Source organism: Mytilus californianus, unplaced genomic scaffold, assembly GCF_021869535.1.
Source record: "Mytilus californianus isolate M0D057914Y unplaced genomic scaffold, xbMytCali1.0.p SCAF_6, whole genome shotgun sequence".
In the NCBI taxonomy this organism is placed as follows: Eukaryota; Metazoa; Mollusca; class Bivalvia; order Mytilida; family Mytilidae; genus Mytilus; species Mytilus californianus.
Genome location: NW_026262712.1, coordinates 114,759,900 through 114,777,236, shown reverse-complemented (window position 1 = coordinate 114,777,236; position 17,337 = coordinate 114,759,900). Strand labels below are relative to the sequence as shown.

At 34.1% G+C, this 17,337-nt stretch overlaps 1 protein-coding gene and 1 pseudogene across 1 annotated transcript; both read right to left on the bottom strand.

Annotated features, from left to right (window-relative positions):
- Positions 1-598: 598 nt before the first annotated feature.
- Positions 599-3,444, bottom strand: LOC127704529 (actin-like). The gene is made up of 2 exons (XM_052208620.1): positions 3,255-3,444; positions 599-1,759 (listed from the first exon to the last, which is right to left on the bottom strand). The coding sequence occupies exons 1-2, from the start codon at positions 3,378-3,380 to the stop codon at positions 752-754; spliced, it is 1,134 nt and encodes a 377-aa protein (XP_052064580.1). The 5' UTR covers positions 3,381-3,444; the 3' UTR covers positions 599-751.
- A 3,741-nt stretch (positions 3,445-7,185) lies between these two features.
- LOC127704533 (actin, cytoplasmic 1-like) lies at positions 7,186-11,415 on the bottom strand (annotated as a pseudogene).
- Between the last annotated feature and the right edge of the window lie 5,922 nt (positions 11,416-17,337).

Here is a 17,337-nt window from a genome sequence, read left to right as displayed (position 1 = left end):
CCTTTGTAATTTAACTTTCAACAAATATTTTGGAAAGAGAAATTATTGATCACTGTTATGGTAGTTAAAAGCAGCACCAGTGAAATTCAGTCGAGCAAAACAATATTAAGTGATTCTGGTTTAGGATATTCAAGACGACAGACATAATAAAACAGGATATATTATTTGCACATTGAGAGGTCAAAAAGTATGTTAAGCGTCTAGCGTACCAAATTAGAAGCCTGGTATCGCTGATGAGTTTATACAACCACTTGATCGATGACACTGCTGGTAGTCGTTACGTCCACGATGGTAGCCCCAGCCCAGTATTTCGCAATTCGGTTTTGACAAAAAATTATTCATACGCTCATTTTCTGTAAATTTAGTCATAACAAAATGTTCATTTATTCAAATTGCCGCCGTAATATGAACAACAATTCGATTTCTTTTATTTTTTTTTTCATATTGTATTCCAACAGTTTTAATTCGAGCGCAACTGGTGAGTGTAATGAGTCTAACGTAGACGAAATGCACGTCTGGCGGGCCAAATTATTTCCCTTGTATCTCATATAACTTTTTGAAACCCAGACAACCATCCATATATCACACGACACATTAAATGTGTGTTTACTGTTTTATTTTTGTAATCTGAAGACTTTTATAAAAATTATACAAAATAATTTGAATTTACAAATGATACAAAAGCATCATATCAACGCAAATATATATATTATAACAATTAATTGTAGTTCTGAGCAAGATATTTCGCAGTTTAAAAGCACTTTCTGTGGACGATGGATGGACCGGACTCGTCGTATTCCTGTTTGCTTATCCACATTTGTTGGAAGGTGGAAAGTGAAGCCAAGATAGAACCACCGATCCAGACGGAATATTTCCTTTCTGGTGGAGCAATTATCTTGATTTTCATTGTTGGTGGAGTAAGCGCTGTGATTTCTTTCTGTATACGGTCAGTAATACCTGGAAACATGGTTGAACCACCAGAAAGTACGGTATTAGCATACAAGTCTTTACGAATATCAACATCACATTTCATGATACTGTTGTATGTCGTTTCATGCAAACCTGAGGTTTCCATTCCCAGGAAAGATGGTTGAAACATTGCCTCTGGACATCTGAATATTTCATTGCCGATTGTAATAACCTTTCCGTCAGGTAATTCATAGTTTTTCTCTAATAATGATGATGAAGCGGCTGTGGACATTTCTTGTTCAAAGTCTAATGCTACATAGCACAGTTTTTCTTTAATGTCTCTAACGATTTCTCTTCCGGCTGTGGTTGTTAAAAAAAAATGTTTACGTTCTGTCAGAATTTTCATCAGATAGTCTGTAAGGTCACGTCCGGCAAGATCCAACCTCATAATAGCGTGAGGAAGGGCATAACCTTCATAGATGGGTACAGTATGGGATACACCATCACCAGAGTCCAACACAATACCAGTTGTACGACCAGAAGCGTATAAAGGCAATACGGCCTGAATAGCAACGTACATAGCTGGGGAGTTGAAGGTTTCGAACATAATCCGTGTCATATTTTCTCTGTTTGCTTTAGGGTTGAGGGGAGCCTCTGTCAGTAAAACGGGATGTTCTTCTAATGCCACACGAAGTTCATTGTAGAAAGTGTGATGCCAAATTTTCTCCATATCATCCCAGTTTGTGACAATACCGTGTTCAATTGGGTATTTCAGTGTAGGTATTCCGCTTTTGCTTTGGGCTTCATCACCGACGTAGCTGTCTTTCTGTCCCATCCCAACCATTACACCCTGAAAACCACAAAACGTCATTATAAATATCAATTGTATATAACTCCTATCGCAATTTTTATGTCCGACCATTTACCTCTGTATTTACATTTTCTAATATTTGTCTAGTACCAACAAAAAAAAACTATCGGGATAACTCGGGAATTGAACTTGTCTGTTCATGTTGCAAATGGGAGAATATCAATTGTACCTTAATACTTGGTAAGATTTCGACATGCATATCTCTATGCATTGACAGTTCTGATGCGAGGTTGTCGATCTTGAAGACTGTGCAGTGCTCTCAAAATGCGTCGTACAATTTGATATGACGGTAATATTATTTGTTACACAGTGTGCTATTGACCTTATACGATATATATGGGGTTAGTAAATTTCATATTGGTGAGAGCGAAGCACACTGTATAACGAATTTATCTAACCTACTATCTTAACATGTGGTATTTAGACTAGTGTCCTATCAAAGTGATCAAGTCTTCAATATTAAGAACCTACTCCCATTGGTCTACACAAAAACAAATGCCAAAAATAACCACTTGTTAGCTTTAATGTGTTAACTGCATTTATTTTCAGTCGTTCATCATCAATTTCGTCATCTGTTGTTTGTGCGAAACGTTTCAGATTTTTCTTCAACGTCATGTTGTTTTACATAGGGACGTAACACAGGTCTCCACGTGTTGCTTTTGACCAATGATATTCCTAGAAATGTATAGGAGGTAAGATAATAACATATACAGCGTACTTACTATACAACTGATAAGCAAGTATAGATTATGTTTTTTTTTTTGCTGTGTTAATGGAAATGTTTGTTTGTTCGAAAGTGACTTAATATGTTTCAAATATTTCTTCTAATCATTCACCCAATAGACAGCGATCGAAAGTGCAAGCAATCAGTTTGGAAATATGTAAATCAACACTTTCTCTAACCTGGGCCTCACGCCACGGTATCTAGTTAAATAGTTCATTAACACGACATTGCATTGGGTATTAAGAGAAAAATATTGGTAAAGTATCATTATCCAAGTCTTCAACATATTGGTTCCCACTAGTTACCTGTATATACTGTCATAGTCGCCCTTGGTCACCATATAGGTCGTTTTTCTGCGTATTGCATATTGCTAATGATGAAAGACACGATTAGGCATTTGTGGTTGCAACGCTTACATGTAAGATCGATGACAAACAAAAATTGATTAAAAACTATCAAAATTATAAGCCTTAATGAACGACGTGCGACACAAATATTTGTTTTCTAGAATGTACATACTTGGGCGTGGCCAAAGCCACTCATGCGTAAATCATCACAAAATATGGGTACCGGCAACATGTACGGTATAAAACACTTGTCGGATATTGAAATATATAGTTTTGAATAAATCAAAAACACAACATCATTTTGCTTTCCATTGTGTAGCAAGGCAATTGGGATAAAATAAAAAAAGACAAAGTTTACTTAATAGTTTGATGAACAGTTCTTTAACTTTAAATGTAAACAAACCTGATGTCTGGGTCTTCCTACAATTGATGGAAATACAGCTCTTGGAGCATCATTTCCAGCAAAGCCAGCTTTAAACATTCCTGATCCATTGTCAATTACCAACGCGGCTACGTCTTCATCGTCCATTTTAATTGTTTTTTTTACTCAATAATTGTCTACACCTACAGTTCACAACGACTACGACAGGTTAGATTGTATTTGGTCGTCTCAAAGTAATGATGATTGTATATACTGCTTACCAGTAACTGAATTGAAAGGATCTTTTTGCCTACATGTATTTACCACAACGATATTTTTCTTGTTTGGGTTGTAATCCATTAACTGATTTAAATTCTTCAATTTCATTTTTGAATTTGGTTTGAATGAGGGTCTGGATGGAGTTTACAGAATAGACATAAATGGACCAATACTACAAAATCTTGGACAAAAAAAGAAAAGAATAGAGGAGAATGGGATGCTAAATTATAAAGAATAGAGAATAATGCTCAAAATAAATAAAGAATAGAGAAAAATGGTTTAAAAAGTAAGAGACTCTCATGAATGAATAAAAGGAAAATCTTTATATTCTATTGATTATTTTTAGAAGATGAGATTAAAGCTACTCTAAACTAGCAAAATGAAAAAAAAAAGTAGTAAATATTCAAACAGACAATTGTTGTATGTCTATTGACAAGGGCGGCACATGTCTATACATAGTCCGTTATTTTTGGTCTCAGATTCCTTAGTAATGTACTTTATACTTGGTAGTTTTTTTAAATTCACTCAAGCTATGTTCAATTTAAATCTGTATTCAGAGACAACTTGTACAGAATATTTAGATAATGCAAATGTCCTATTTCATATTTATTGGTTATATTTTGTTCAGGATTCCAATAGCACAAAACATACTTTGACAATACGGAGAAAAGGCAGGCACGCGCAATGGACACGGCACGAATAAAGCATAAACGCACACAATGCAACACATCAAACAGACATTCTGAGTTACCGCGTGATCTTCAATACTGTCGGGTAATAATTACCAAGCAGCGAGACCTGATCGGCCCCGACAAAAAAATCAAATCTAATGCTGCAGCATAATATTGTAAAATAAAAATTCTTCCGAGAAAAGAATATACCATCGACCAGCATATTCCTCCCCCTATGTTTGGTCAGAGATGAAATAAAATGGACCATTGGGACGCATAGTAAAACTAGATAAGAGTAGAAAACCGAAGCGTAGAACCCTACAAAGGAAACTTAAGAAACAAAAACAAATCCAGGGACAAGAGAAAAAGGGAAATTTTCTCATTAAAACCCAAAGTTATATGAAAAAAACTGGCTCCGTTAAACTGGAACCAAAAAAAAACAAAAATGCTCTGACAGGGTAGGCAGTTCTAGCCTTTGACAAGACACTAGACGTGTTTCTCGTAAAGGTTATGCCTGGCAACGGAGAAAATATATCAATAACAAAGGGACAACTAATAACAGTCAATTGTATTCAATATGTAAAACAAGTATAGCGAAGATCTGTTGAGAAACGCAACCTCCCCAAGTGTGTTTTGGACGCGTTACGGACAGACAGAAAGTCCCGTTACAATGTCCTCTCCGTACCTTAATTACTATGGGGATGATAAAATGTAGAGTCATAAAATAACATTCCAAAAACAAGTTAACGGCTATTGGCAAGCAATGCGGTCTTCCATGGAAAACTCGTACAACTAAATATTAATAATTATATTACCGAAGAAGCAATGGATTCGGATGTGAATAGATTGCCGATTTTTTTCGATTTATAGAATTGAAAGAGAAATCGTTTATGAATAAATGTTTACATTTAATAAGTATCACATGAAAGAAATGGGGAAAACACAGAAAATCCACAATAGCTATATATTTGCTCAATATCCGTTCTTTTTTCAAAATAATACCGTTCAAATCGAATATGTACGTATATGTTACATGCATGGTATACCTGAATGATTTTTTTATCTTTGATACGACCCCTGTATTTCTCCTGTAAACTGTAGGTGTCAATAACCAGGCTGAAGCTAGCGAACAATTACTAGCGAACAATAAGCCAGCTAACAATAAGGCGATATATCTAAAAACCGAAAAATTGTAAAAGATAGCAACGGCCGTTAAAAAAATTATTTAAAAGGCAGAAACTTACATCTCTATCACGAAATAGGATTTACCACATCTGTTTATAAAACAAGCCACACCCCTTTTCAGGGTAACATTCAGTACCACAGTAAATCTGCACATGTCAACGGATTGGTTGTAGGTGTTAGATCACCATTGCACCCATTTCAATTTAGAACGTATGTAAAAGAAGTCCTTCCCTGAAAAAATAGCACCTTTGTTGTCTTTGTTTAATTGAACTCACAAACAAATTTGCACAAATGAAACTTTTGGTAATAAAAATAAATATATAGACCACTTTGAACCAAAATGTACTTAACCTTGATTTATTTCCTATATAGGTCTTGTAAGGGAGAAACAGGCGCATCGTTTGCGCAAGGTTTCGAGTGGCGCTATGTTCAAAAATCTGAAACTTGGGCTCGAAATTTGAAAAATTTGGTAAAAATCCGGGTGGTTGGCCTATTCAATGGCTTCTAGAGAAATATAATCATGGGTGTCGCGGGGTATGGCTATATAAAGTATATTTTAACAAAACGCATTTGACTAGCAGGTCGAACAACGGATGTTCTTAAACCCTGCTGACTGCCATGGCGATTGCCAAATAAACGGATCAACAGATGTAACAAAATGGATCTTAATTACCAGTTTAATATCAAATAGAAAACAATAAATTTGCGGAAAAGATAGTATACCGCAAACATGAGGTGCAAAAATTTGTACACCATATCCGGATTTCGACAATCATTGTCTCTTCAGTGATGTTAGGAATCGAAACGGTATTTGGAAGGCCATATAATTTCCTCAATTTAGGATAGACTCTTGAATTTTGAAGAGTCGAAATAGGATGAACGGATTATATAAACCCGAAGGCAAATATAAAACAAGCCCAAACGAAAAAATATAAACAAGTCTAAATTGAAAACAACGTTCAAACCTTTGATTGCGATGGATAAAAACCCGCAACTTTTATACGTGTGCATGCAAAAAAAAATTCTGGGTTGAGGGGTCTAAATATAGCACAAACAACATTTTCCAAAAGACCAAAAAGTGACAAAGTATATTTTAACAAAACGCATTTGACTAGCAGGTCGAACAACTGATGTTCTTAAACCCTGCTGACTGCCATGGCGATTGCCAAATAAACGGATCACCAGATGTAACAAAATGGATCTTAATTACTAGTTTAATACCAAATAGAAAACAATAAACTTGCGGAAAAGATATTATACCGCAAACATGAGGTACAAAAATTTGTACACCATATCCGGATTTCGACAATCAATGTCTCTTCAGTGATGTTAGGAATCGGAACGGTATTTATATATATATATTACAAGAAACACCAAAATAATTTTACAGTTTTATTTGTGTTAAAGAAAGAACTACAAAAACAATACAAATATTTGTGATTGAGCATCGTGCTTTGATTTTTCTAAAATATTGGATCTCAATAAAGCTTCTTTTCATTTATAGTCGACGAGTCTATTTTTTAGTTCATATCTGGAGGTAGTCTTTAAACAATGATTCAAGAGTATGCCGTCTTCGGTATTTCATATTAACACAATTAGTTGCAGTGTTTGGAGAACGATCTTTTGAAGTTTAAAAGCACTTCCTGTGGACGATGGATGGACCGGACTCGTCGTATTCCTGTTTACAAATCCACATTTGTTGGAAGGTGAAAAGTGAAGCCGAAATAGATTCACTAATCCATACAGCATATTTTCTTTCTGATGGAGAAATAATCTTGATTTTCATTGTTGCTGCAGCAAGCGCTGTGATTTCTTTCTGCATACGATCGGCAATACATGGTTTAACCACCAGAAAGTACAGTATTAGCATACAAATCTTTACGAATATCGACATCACATTTCATGATACTGTTGAATGTCGTTTCATGGATACCTGCGGCTTCCATACCCAAGAAAGATGGTTGGAACATTGCCTCTGGACATCTAAATCTTTCATTGCCGATTGTGATAACCTGTCCGTTAGGTAATTTGTAGCTTTTCTCTAATGATGATGATGAAGCGGCTGTGGACATTTCTTGTTCAAAGTCTAATGCTACATAGGCCAATTTTTCTTTAATGTCTCTCACGATTTCTCTTTTGGCTGTGGTTGTGATAGAAAATATCCACGTTCTCTCAGAATTTTCATAAGGTAGTCTGTAAGGTCATGTCCGGCAAGATCCAACCTAATAATAGCGTTAGGGAGTGCATAACCTTCATAGATAGGTACGGCATGGGTAACGTTATCACCAGAGTCCAACACAATACCAGTTGTACGACCAGAAGCGTATAAAGACAATACTGCCTGGATAGCAATTTATCATCCTTCCCTACCGCTATATCAGCTTCCTGAACATATCTGTAAAACTCGTATCCAGTTAGCGCGTGCAAGTGAGGAGACATTATCAAGTGAGCAGGACTTATCAACAAATTCTCCCAACATATTGCCTTGTATTGTAATGGTGATAAGTCACCAAATAAATTCTTTTAATAAAATAAATTACACTTGCAGTACATATTTTACAATGAACCATTTCTTTTTTCCTAAAATTACTTTACATTCTAAAACGAGATGTTGATAAAATGGTGTCGACGGCAGTCTTGATAAGTTCTGCCGGGACTACTTTTTTTCAGAACTGAACTATTTGACCTAATTTGAACTATTGATGTGACCTGTATTGAAATCAATCTATCGATACAAATGTCAACAATGCGGGGGTGGCAGTTTAAATTATTAAAAACATTTATAGTGAACATAAAATTCACAGTAAAACTTATAATAAAAATTGATTAATTAAATGCACATATATTATACACTCTAGATTAAACATTTCATTTTAAATAATAAGATAGGGGGAAAATCTACCACAAAACAACAACCCTCTTTCTGACAAGTCTAAAATACTTATTTCGTCTGCTAAAACAAAACAAAACAAAACAAACATACGAAATGGCTGACAAAGATAATGCTTTTGAAGACCAATCAAACAGACATTTTTTACTTCAATTCGGGGGAAATTCAGCAAATGAAAGTCAAAGTCAAACTGAGTGCATGTACATACATGTACTGTATCACTAATGACAGTAATGTCAAATTATTTGAGCCTGAATTACATATACCAAGTTTTCTCAAATTGCTTGTAAAACAAAGAAAATAATTGTTTCATAAAAAAAAGCACACATACAACAATTTATTATCATGTTCACTGCATATTAAATTGGTATCCTGAAAAATTCCACAAAAAGTCACAATTTAATGTTTATGTTGTGAAAAATGGTGTTAATCATATATATTGGCTATATCTGTATATGTACATTGATAATTCACATGATATAGACTGAAGAGGGCAAAATATCAAATGATTAATACATGTAAAACATGTTAAGATTCTATTTATAGTATTTACTGTTTCAGTGTAACTAAGTTAGGATTTGAACCTAAGACATTCTCATAAAGAGATGCTCTGACCCCTGAGCTACCTAGTTGAATACACTGAAAGCATAATTTTTTTCAAGAATCATAAACATGATGTACCTTGTCATTTTAACTCCAAGTCATCAAAAGAATGATATATCAATGTACATGGACAAACAGAATGCAGCGAAGCAATTTTGTATAATATTTCAAAAATCCAGGTGATCTGGTTCTGTTATTTGAGTAGTCCAAATAATTATGACGTCTTGGAAGGCTATTTTAAATTTTTGCTTTGACGCCTTCCTGCCTTTCAAGATGGACTATTATTTGAGAAGAAAATATCTGACGGAAAATTTTGACATGTTTGAACCAAATATGTTTTCCTCAATGATAACATTTGGCAAAGCACTTATAGGAAATGGTACCCCATAACCTGAACCAGAATACCGTCCTAATGCAATTTGGTGGGGTAGTCGTTACAAAAATAACACCTACCTTCCTTGTCTTCTCACGTACAAATGAATGGCGGGTACAAGGTGCGAGATGTCGAGGTATTTACATACAAGAAGGACAATTTATCAACATCTGTCTTTCTCAAATTAACTTCTCCTTTACGAATTACGACTACTTTAATATATATGTGTACTTTTAGTCTTGAAAACAAACAGCATTTTGATGCGTTTCTGGAATTTTTTTATGAACCGTATGCTGTTCAGCAGTCAGCGAGTAGAAATTTTCTTCTTCTAGTGATATGAAATACTACGATCTTTCAATATAATCTTTAATATTTCTTTTTTTTTTTTGTATCATCTTCAAATATTATACTCTCATATATGCATTATCATGTACACGAAACATTTTTCTTCCTCTAGTTAATGGGAATATTTTACCCTGCGTATTTTGGCCACAAGGTGTATCCGCGGTTTAATATTTTGATGACGTGTGTTGCCTAGTAATAACAGAGACACTCTGGTAATAACAATTCCCGCGAAATTATTGAAAAAGGAAATTTTGATAAAAAACATTGCTTTGAAAGATGATAAAAATGTTATCTGAATGTGGATTGTATAGATATTGAAAAATATCAGCCCCCTCGACAGAATATGAAGCTAAATGGCTCGTTCGCTACGCTCACTCGACATTTAGCTTCATATTCTGGCTCGCGGGCTGATATTTTTCTATATCTACATATCCACATCCAGATAACATGTACATACATAGCTGGGGAGTTGAAGGTTACGAACATGATCTGTGTCATCTTTTCTCTGTTTGCCTTAGGGTTGAGAGGAGCTTCTGTCAATAAAACAGGGTGTTCTTCTGGTGCCACACGAAGTTCGTTGTAAAAAGTATGATGCCAGATTTTGTCCATATCGTCCCAGTTTGTGACAATTCCGTGTTCAATTGGATATTTCAGTGTAAGGATTCCTCTTTTGCTTGGGCTTCATCGCCAACGTAGCTGTCTTTCTGTCCCATACCAACCATTACACCCTGAAAACCACAAAACGTGCATCTTAATTTTAATTGCATCCAATGTAAATTGCATTTTATCGGGTTTATCATTAACCCCAACCATTAACCCAAAAATATTTTATTTTTTTATCAAAAAGCCTTCTACCATGTCTACCAACAAGCTGTTGACAGTTATGTACGAATTTCCCTTTCATGTTCCTGTTGGAATTTGGAGGTCAAAGGAATACCTTGATGCCAGGTTAGTTTCCGATGTACATATTCATACGTCATTTGAAGTTTGAAGTTTTCGTCATGTTGCGCCATCGTCAGTTTTGACAACATTTTGGGTAAGAAGACAATTTCATTTCTAAATTAGTCCCAATCATATTTAAAATATCTATGTTTTAAACGGATCGGTTCCACTAGCTACACGTGATGAATGCCATTATCTCACGTGGTTACCGAAAAAAATCTATGATTCCGCGTTTTTCCTTTTTTTTTATTCATAAAAGGTATATTCCACCTAATTGTGTTGGTACAATATAAGGATTGTTCCTCGTTTTGAATTTTTATACATAAAAAGGTTAAATTTAGCTAAGTTTAAGGTCGAAATGCTTATATATATATGTCTAGTCTATGAGAAACAAATACAACAACAACAACAAAATTAGAATTTTAGGGTATATGTCGGCTTGAGTGGCAAAGATAATTTTATCAAAAAGATACATACGTTGGCGTGTCCAACGCTATTCCAGTATGAATAATCTCCAAATATGGACATCAGTAACGTGTACCTCCAAATTACATTGTATTAAGTACTAGTTTATTGCTATGGCTTACAATTTTGAAATGATTTGTTATGGCACATAAATAGAATTCTTACAACGAATATTGAAGTAATAAAAAAGGCTATAAAAAGCCGAATAAATAAAGCATATCTTTGGTTTCCACTTTGTAGCTAGGTAGTTGCGATATAAATTAACTAATTTCCCATACTAACGGAAAGCTTAACTGTTTATAAGGTCATTATTTATTAAATATAAAGTTGGAAATTTTTTAACAACCTGATGTATGGGTCTTCCAACAATTGATGGAAAAACAGCTCTTGGGGCTTACACATTCCTGATCCATTGTCAATTACCAACGCAGCTACGTCGTCATCACTCATTTTGAAACTTATGAGATTGTTTTATTCTATTTTTTGCAACCTGTCTGGTCTTATCACAGGGATCGACTGTACAGATTTTAAAATTCACCCTAGTTTTATTCACCTGTCTATTTCATCTTTGCATCTTGGGATAGAAAGCTATTTGTTACTATATGTGGCAATTAAGAATGTATCTTTTACGAACAAGTAACGGAAAAGTTTCGTTGCACACGTCATATTTATTGATGCATGGCTTTTACCTACAAAATATGCATAATTATCTCACACTTATGTATAGACTACACACGTAGTTTTACAATTTGTTAGTGAACCATTTAATTTTTAGTTTGTTTCCATTTAATTTTAACAAACGTGAAAGATAAGAGTATGACAAATCGTTGATTTATTTTGTATGATTACGGTGACTTCAATATCAAACATTCTTAGGAAAGACCTTATAATTTTTCTAATGTTTTTTTTTTCTTTTTTTTTTTTTTTTTTCTTTTTCTTTTTTTTTTTTTTTTTTTTTTTTCTTTTTTTTTCTTCCAACATTTTTTTGGGAATGCCCTCCCCCCGTTTCTGTTGAAGTTATCAAGGCCAAATATGGACCATCGATAGACCTCATCTTGAAGTATTACCACATGACCCTGTTAAGGATTTCATCATCCCCTGTAGAAATTATCTCCCTTTTATTGGATTTTTTCGACATGGCCCCCCCTCGTTGTTTTTAAAGATATCATGACCTTATTTGGACAATAGGTAGATCTCATCATGATGTTCTACCATATGAGGCCGCATAGGATTTCATTATCCCCTATGCGAGTTATATCCCCTTGAAGCAATTTCTTTCCTTTGCATTTTTCTCAAAAAGTATTAGGGATAGAATCGATTTGAAAACAGCAACATGTACAGGAACAGATGGCAATATAAATGAAAATATAAAATAATTTTGTTATTGACCCTTATAAGGAGTTATTTCTCTTGAAATAATATACACAATTTTTGAAAAATTGTATTTCGAGAACCGGAAGTCGTAGAGACTTGGGACCTACACCAATAATCTTAAATTCAGGTGACCTTCAATTTGCATCCAAGGTCAAAGGTCACCGAGTGCAAAAAAAAATTACGCTGCAATTTCAAGCTTGCATATTAAGAAAACGATAAGAGTTTGCTGCATACATACTGTGTATAAAATGTTCCTCTCGACGAGCTCTACATTTTATACATTAAGCTCAAAAATGTCCGACCGTCTGTTCAAAAGTTACATTAACATAATTCTTAAAACTATAGTAACATATGTATATCTTTTTAAAGGTAACAGATATCAACCTTCTATTAACTGGAAAGATGATCAGTAATTCAAGACCTTCAATTTGAGGTCAATTTCAGGTCATGATGAAATTTAATCTTGACCTTCAGAGTGTACCATGACCTTGACCTTGTGACATTTGAAAGGTCAAGTGGTCCTGAGTTGAATGGTGGTAGTCCCATGTCTCTACGACTTCCGGTTCTTAAGTTTGATATTGCATCATATATTTGATAATTCATTGTGACCTTGATGAACTTTTTATAATAATAAATTTTGTAATCACAGCTGTGACGTGATATTCGATACAGGTACAGGATACTAATGTAGACACAAATATAACAGCCTCATCATGATCACAAAAAAAACATTCCCATAATTTCTTAAATGTAAGAGTCAGATAGTTATGTTAAAAGGGGTACTTTATATTGACTTTGCATTTGGTTAATTTGAGAAGGAGTTAAATATGCATTAATTTAATGATAAAGCCAATTGGACAAATATTTGCAAATTAACAGTACGTTCGGGTCACTTAGGTTCTTAAAACAAAAAAATAATGCCAGTGTTATTAATTTTAAAATTAGACAAAAATCCGATATAACTTTTATAATACAATTTGTTCAAGAACTACGTCCTTGATCGAGGACAGATTCCGCACATGTTGTAATAATCCAACTCAGGACTGACCCAATCATGTTGTTCAATATATCAATGAGGAATTCTTTTGTGTCGATATAAAGCCAATGGCAGTATCAGAACCTCTTTGTATTTTTGTAAAATAATATGTCTATATCTTTTTAAGGGACAGTTAGGTGATATAGAAATAGACGTTAAAACATGTATGATTCAATTTATAAAAAAAAACCATCCACATACTGTTCACAAAGTAGGACGCTGATCAGTAAAGTCGTAGGAAGATGTTTGATATGATAGATATAAAGGTATTTACTTCCAGTCGTAAGAAGATATTAGATATGATAGAATTTAAATGTATTTTCTTCATAGTTTGAAATTATATATAAGTTAATAGTTAAATCACACACTTCCTAAATCTAATTGTTTAGACAGCCTTTGAATAAAATTGATATTTAAATGTCGTATCAAATTATAAGTAAAGACTCTTGTTTATATTAACGATCGTAGTTTATGATTTTGTTTAAAATATAATCATGTTGTACCTGTAGAAATCAATATCTTAATTTACAAAAGGGGCAACTAAGTGAAGAAAAATTATTCAAATTAGTCCGTGGTCTATCGAGTTTTAATAGCTCTTGCATTATTAAAATAAATTCACCGATTCAAACCTTATCACATTTTTAACCGTTATGCTTCACATGCTATCTGTGGTAGTGACATAGCAGAATCTAGGCCAAATTTTAAAATAAATCAAAAAGTAATTATCTTTTCAGAAATACATGTTAACGTTTAAAAAAGATCATATTCCATAGTGGATTATGCCATGGCTGATGACGGTTTCTCCCCGAGGGTATCACCAGCCAAGAAAACCTTTCGGAATTTTGATCCTCAATGATCTTCTTCCTCGTACATTATTTGGCCTTTTTAACTTTTTTTATCCAAGCGTCATTGATGAGCTTTTTGTAGACAAAACGGGCGGCTGGCGTACAAAGTTTTAATCCTGGTATCTATGATGATTTTATTTATCCCTTTTTTGGGGGAATCGAAATGCATACTTTGTAGCTGGCCTTACAAGACCCAAAACAAAATAAAACGTCATGCATCTCAATTCACCAAGTCAAAAGATATTCACAAATTATTTCGTTTTCCCTATCTAAGTATTGACTAATCATTCATTTCTTATTTAACAGAGGTTTTTCCACAAAAATTAGCAATATGTAAACTCCTTGTTTAAGGTCATGAACAAATTTTACTTTGTGGAGGAAACAAACCGATTCACGCAACAAATACACAAACGATGACGGCATCAAAATGCCGAAATTTTTTATCGACAATATATTTGTTGAGTTTAGTGGATTGATATTTCAGCAGACAGTCGGTATTCCAATAGTCTATATGTCAATTACCGATTTGATTCTGTTATTGCTCAGTTTTAACATATGTTGTGTTTGTAGACTGCTATTTGTCTTTGGTAGTGTTTCGTTTTTGCCATGGCATTGCCATTTCTTTAGTACCTTCTGTCTCGCTTTTGGTACCGTTTGCAATTGTATATTGGTACTATATTGGACAAAATGGGCTGCTACCCATGCAGGAAAGGATACGTTGAAAGTGATAATAAGGCGTTTTAACCAATTTGGAATAAAAATAACTATTGCTTAACAAAAGATTAAATGGAATGAAAAGTTTATAAGAACTTAAAGATTACACACATTAATATATATATATAGATAGCTTTGGCAATTCTGCTGGCTCTTCATTACCATTGAAAATATATTTCCGTCCAAAGGGAAACAACTAAAGAAATTTCTCAAAGAAAAAAAGAAAAAAACTTAATTCTAAAAAAGTTCTTTTATTACACTTTCAGATATATTAATGTTTCGTCACTCAATAACCCACTTTTCAGTGGGTGCTTACATCTCATTTATTCTGTTTAACTTAAAATCAAGGATACTACCGAAAGTAACATGCTACATATCTTGATCTTTTTCTCGATATTGACACAGGTGGAGGGCTGCAAACTAAAATCTATGACAAACGAGATGACTTCAACTTTCCATTTCGCAGCAGTTACATACCCTCTGCTCCATCGTATGGCGTTTACATATCTCAGTTATTATATTACGGTGGCACATGTTCACACTATATGGATTTCATAAACAGGGGTGTGTTCCTTATTGACCGAACAGAAGTATGCTGAAGAACGACTGAAATCGACAAGTTTTATGGTCATCATATCAAATTGGTTGGTAAACACGATGTGTCGCTGTGTCATCTAGTAGCGACATGTTTTCGCAGTCTTAGATCTTTAGTAATTAGAACAACTTCCAATTGTGTCATATTCCCGACTACATGTGATTTGCTGGGTTAGGGATGCATGCTAAGCAGAAAACATTTACCCTGTCGACACAACAGGTCCCTCTACTTTTGGATTCATGCGATTCACTCAGTTTGTGAGTGCTACCTTGATTTGTCTCTTCCTAATCTTTTCTAAATAGAACATCGGTAAATTACTGACGCCTTACTTAAGTGTTTTAATTGAATCTTGAATGACATGGCGTGTGATACATGCATATCAGAAACGCTTACATGTTGATGCACCTACCATAGCTTTTGAATTCTTTTAAAACCATATAATTTGATTTAGCGAAACAAAGTAATGGTTATTTCACAATTTCACACCGTTATAACAAATGTCCTAGCCTCAATAATCAGAAAGTCTGTTGCATTATTTATTATTGCATGTTTCATTCATACAAACATTTATAATGATCCTAATAATTATACTCTATGCTGTTTCTTCATTAGAATAGAGGTTTCAGCAAAAGGTTCGACTTTTTCGTACATTGAATGCAGTATTGAAGTTTTCCTCTATCTTGACCGCAAATGTCACTAAATGGTCTGGTCCTTTTTACTGAAATTAGCTAAACGGATACAGATATGAAAATAATTTTTACGAATTTTTCATTTGGAAAAATTAAATTATGCATTCGACTTCATCTTATGGTAGCAGCTTCTTTCAAGAATTCAGGACATTTCTTCATTAATTTTATGTTTGGTTGTTTTTAATTTTTCGAATAACTAAATATCGCATTTTTTCTTCTATAATCCGTACAAGATCAGAATTTTCACACAACTAACAGCTTGAAAAATGCGGTGTGACATATACTTTGCATTAAATTTCAGAAACAGAGGCGGAAGATACCAAAAGGAAATGCAAACTCATAAGTCGACGACAAACTAACAACTACATGGCAAATAACAAACAAAATGATCAAAAGACAAACAACTGTATACAAAACACAACATAGAAAACTAAGCACTGAGCAACAATAAGCCCACAAAAAACATTGGTGATCTCGAAGGGTAAGCAGATCAGAAAATATCACGATACAGTCTACATTTTTGAAAAGTAAAAAAATCTATCCTTCAGAGGAGTATATTCCTATTCTGCAATGCTGGCTTCAATTAAACAAAGTCGTAATTCAATGACTTGTGATTGATCTTAGAATCGAAAATAATCAGAATTCATTTGTAAGTGAGGAGTCCAATGTAAAGTATATTAAACTTACTATATCAAAGGGATATGGGGATTGGCTAGAGGTATAGGGGAGGGTTGAGATCTCACAAAACATGTTTAACCCCGCCGCATTTTTGCGCCTGTCCCAAGTCAGGAGCATCTGGCCTTTGTTAGTCTTGTATGTTTTTTTAATTTTAGATCATTTATATGATTGGAGTTTAGTATGACGACCATTTTCACTGAACTAGTACACAATTTTATTTAGGGACCAGCTAAGGACCACCTCCGAGTGCGGGATTTTCTCGCTGCGTTGAAGACCCATAGGTTGTCTTCGGCTGTTATCTGCTCTTTGGCCGGGTTGTTTTCTCTTTGACATATTCCCCATTTCCATTTTCAATTTTATTGTAATCAAGTGAAAAAAACTAGACAAATCAGATCCTGCGATACGGGTATACTGACCAACATAGAGCAAACAATAAACATC